The 4,162-nt window shown below is 32.5% G+C and overlaps 1 protein-coding gene across 1 annotated transcript; it reads right to left on the reverse strand.

Moving 5' to 3' along the window:
- Positions 1-1,876: 1,876 nt before the first annotated feature.
- Positions 1,877-3,434, reverse strand: LOC127796325 (auxin-responsive protein SAUR72-like). Its single transcript, XM_052328410.1, has one exon. The coding sequence runs from the start codon at positions 2,868-2,870 to the stop codon at positions 2,379-2,381; it is 492 nt and encodes a 163-aa protein (XP_052184370.1). The 5' UTR covers positions 2,871-3,434; the 3' UTR covers positions 1,877-2,378.
- Between the last annotated feature and the right edge of the window lie 728 nt (positions 3,435-4,162).

A 4,162-nucleotide genomic window follows, 5' to 3' on the forward strand; every position in this document is an offset into this window, starting at 1 on the left:
CACATTTTCAAGACTATAATATAATTATTAAAGTAATTAATATTTAATTAATCACTACATTTAATTTAATGCAAGTTTTTTAGGAAAAAAGTTCACCATTGATTAACACTTGGCAAAATACTTTGTTTGATTATCATATTTTAATATTATATAAATATATATATAGAATAAAGATATAAAGATAATATTTTAAATAAATAGACAATTTTCTATGACTTAATTAATAGTTTAAGTTGTCTATTAATATTTCTCATAAAACTCATGCAAATTTAATACAAATTTTAGAGTCAAAAAACAGTTTAGCAGATTTTTGGAGAGAACAAAAATTTGCAAACTATTATATTTTAATATAATATATTATATATTATTATATTATACAAAGATAAAATTTTATTCAATAGATAATTTTCTATAACTTAGTTAATACTTTAAGTGTCTATTCATATTTTTCATAAATAGTATTTATTTTTGATTGATTGGCGGATTAATTGATGAGAAGATCTAACAAAAAATATTTATTTTTGATTAGTTAATAGCATTGAAAATTTTATGCAAGTTTAATACAAATTTTAGATGTAAAAAATAGTTTGGCAGATTTTTGGAGAGAATAAATATTTGCATACTATTCTACTATATATTATATATAATATATAATATTTATATTTATATTATATTATATAAAGATAGAATTTTATATAAATGAACAATTTTATGTGGCTTAATTAATAGTTTAAGTGTTTATTCATCTTACTCATAAATAGTATTTATTTTTTATTGATTAACAGATTAATTAAATATTTAATATTCACATAATAATGTATTGAAAACCTATGATTAGCATTGAAAAACTCGTATATTTAAAATATATTATTAATTTTACAATAATTAGTACATATTATTTCAAAACAATTAAAAGATTTAAATTATTAATATAAATTACAAAATATAAATTATTAATGCAATAAGTACTAAATGCAAATCATTGATGCAAGTTTTGGGGAAAAATTTTATTATTACTTATTATTTCAAAGAAATTGAAAGATTTAAATTATTAATGTAAATTACAAAATACAAATTACTAATGCAATAACTATTAATTGCAAATCATTAATATAAGTTTTGGAGAAAAATTTCTTTTCTCAAAACTATCCTACTTTTATATATATAAAGATTATTAACGATTCATATTAATATTACTGTAATTTCAGCAAAAATAAGTTTTTCAAAATTAAAATTTATAAAATATTATATATGTTCAACTATATTATAAGAAAGATTAAATAATTTGATTATATTATTAATTGAAAAAGATTTAATTTTTAAATTAAAATTTAAAATTTTAATTAATAATTTTATAACTCAAAAAACAAGTAAAATAAAGTTTTAATAATTTTTATTATTTTTTAGAGAGCCATTAAATTAATTACGGCGGCCCACCAACCCTTGAGCCTGTCCTGTCCAAAGGACTCGAGGGAGGCAATAACTCAAGAAACTTCATCGATTCCACTTGTAATTGCATATCTTCCACCAACGAATAATGCCCAAACAATGAAGATCAAAAGTTTCCTATATATCATTATCAAGAGTGATTTCATTCTTGACCTCCTGATCGATTTTTGCAAGCAAAACGAGCTCTAGCTTATGGAGCTCTGATTCAATGTTAGAAAACTAGTTTGAAAATCAAACTAGCAAGCCATGGTACGTAGTAGATGAGAACACTGATTATGATCAGATTGCCCTACTATTAGAACAAAAGCCTAGCTAGAACTAAGGGTTGAAGGAAGCCAGTGGTTCCTCTCTAAAGAAAGGAGGAAACGGAGACTGAATATCTACTAGGAAAGGACACAGGAGAGGGAAGCCAGAGAAGAGGAGAAGGGTAAGAGGGGACAAACCATAAAGCTAATAATTAATTTTAAATTTTACATATGTAAATTGAAAGGAAAAACAAATTTCAATTCCCCACCGGAAACACTGGTGCACATTACAAAACAGAGGCAACCAAAACACCAATGCTTGCTCCAGGAGACAAAACAAAAGATGATAACACAACTAACCCAAAGCCAAAGCACAAACTGTCAAGCAGCAAAAAAAAAAAAAAAAAAGCAGCTAAAATGGCAACTTCTCTTCCATGTTGGGGCAAAAGATTGATTTGCCGCTGGCGAGGGTAAGCCAAATGGGTTCACTTCCCACTGGTGGCTCTATACAAACTGGGTAGTGGCTGAGAAATACAAATCAAAAGGAGACCCCAAGAAAGGACATTAGAGGCAAAGATGAAAGTGTTCACTGGAGTAGAAGCTGCCCTAGATCCCATGTGCCTCAAGCCCCAAGGAAACACACTAACTTGATTACCATATAATAATTAATTACAATCCACTCGATTAGAAATTATTCAGATCAGCCAAAGGAGACGGAGGGAGAAGACGATAGGAGCTGTGGCCCTTAGCAAAGCTACATCCTTGACGAGCCGATGTGTCCGAGTCCATTTCCAGTAAGACCTTATAGAAAACATCCACGTTGCATGGCAATGCAAGAGGGCCTGAACTATTGTACCCATATTCTAACTCAGCTTCTTCGAGCAGCATCTTGAAGAGAGGATGGTTGGCGTACTCCGTCTTTATCACGAATCTTTGCTTCTGGGGTCCAACGTACACCGAGAAGCAACCTTCCGGCACCACTTGCCGCCTCCTGGCTCGCTTTTCGCCGTCTTCCGAGGGACGGAAGCCGGACCACGATCGGCTTTTCAGCATCAGAGCTCGTCGGATGAGTCTTGACGAAGCACTCTTGCCGCTGTGGCGTCCAATGGATCTGCATCGCTCCCATGTCTTGATGATCAGCCCTTTCTTTGTCTTACCGTTGATGCCCACTTCCATTGTTTTTTATCAAACACTATGCCCCCAACAAAAGCAGGAACAAAGAACAAGGAAAACTTCTGTAAATATAGATGATATATATTAATATAAAGATCAAAGAGGTCTACAAGCGAAGACTTCGACCAGAAGATTATTGGCAAATTGGGGCTTGTTTTAACCCCTGTCGTAAACCAAATGAAACACGAATTTCATCCTTGGCCTCATAGTGTTGCTCATATCTTGCACTGATAAATTTCAACAAGAAATCAACCAACAAATTAATGATCGATGAATCAAGAACTGGGCATTAGGTAGAAGATAAGGAAGTACTGAATCTGCAAAAGGCAGAAAGAAACAGGAAACTGGACATGACGAGAGAGTGGTTGCTTGCTCCAATTAATGGTGGGTAAAGCTTATCATATATAGACGATGAAGAATATATCATCATGAGCTGATATATTAAGGCCCATAGGGATTTAAAATATTCATAAAAAGAGAGCACGCATACTTCTCAACCACAAGTAATGGCCATTTGCGTGATTTTCTTGCAGCATTATTGATGATTTGTTGCTTGCTTTTATCCTCACAATGACATAAACAGGCTAGTTTCTGTGAACAAACATATTTTAGTGGGTGGATATATATATGACATTTCCTAGATTCTCATCATTGTGGAAAACTATTTTTTTTTTTTTTGTCCACTTTCAACAACGTTACAAAAAGAAAAACCATAAAAGAAACCATTGATGGAGAATTGTCAACTCTGTCATCTCTATATCTGTCCCACCCAGGAAGTTGCCTCCCTTCCTTCCAATATTGACGCAAATCAATTAACATAACTAATTTCTTGGTGTCTGCGTCAAAGTTTAGATATATCTCTTAGTTTCTTCTTTTTTTTCCCATGTAGAAATATATGAGAGCACAAAAGGCGGCGCTGGCAACGTGGTGGATGCTTGATCGGGCCACTTTAGGGTTTATTAGTCAAAAGGCACTACACTACACCATACAATTCGTAGGGCGGCTCGATCTGGGGACCAACAGGAGCAGGTTGAACTTTCCATTCCATAGCTTAGGCGGATGCGGTGGAGTCTACTTAATTTTGTCTACTTTCAGGTAGCGTGTGTAGTGCGCAATGAGCACTTGAAATGACTTGTATTATTTATTTGAAAGTTTCAACTTTTAATTTCCTCCAATTTCCTATTGCACCTCTTTGTTTTTATCCTCCTTTCCTGCTTCAATTTACGCACGTTTTTTTCATAATCCAGTGGTTTGTAATTGTGGGTATGACAATGGTGGGGGACTCTCATTCCTCA

This window comes from Diospyros lotus, chromosome 3, assembly GCF_014633365.1.
Source record: "Diospyros lotus cultivar Yz01 chromosome 3, ASM1463336v1, whole genome shotgun sequence".
Taxonomy (NCBI): domain Eukaryota; kingdom Viridiplantae; phylum Streptophyta; class Magnoliopsida; order Ericales; family Ebenaceae; genus Diospyros; species Diospyros lotus.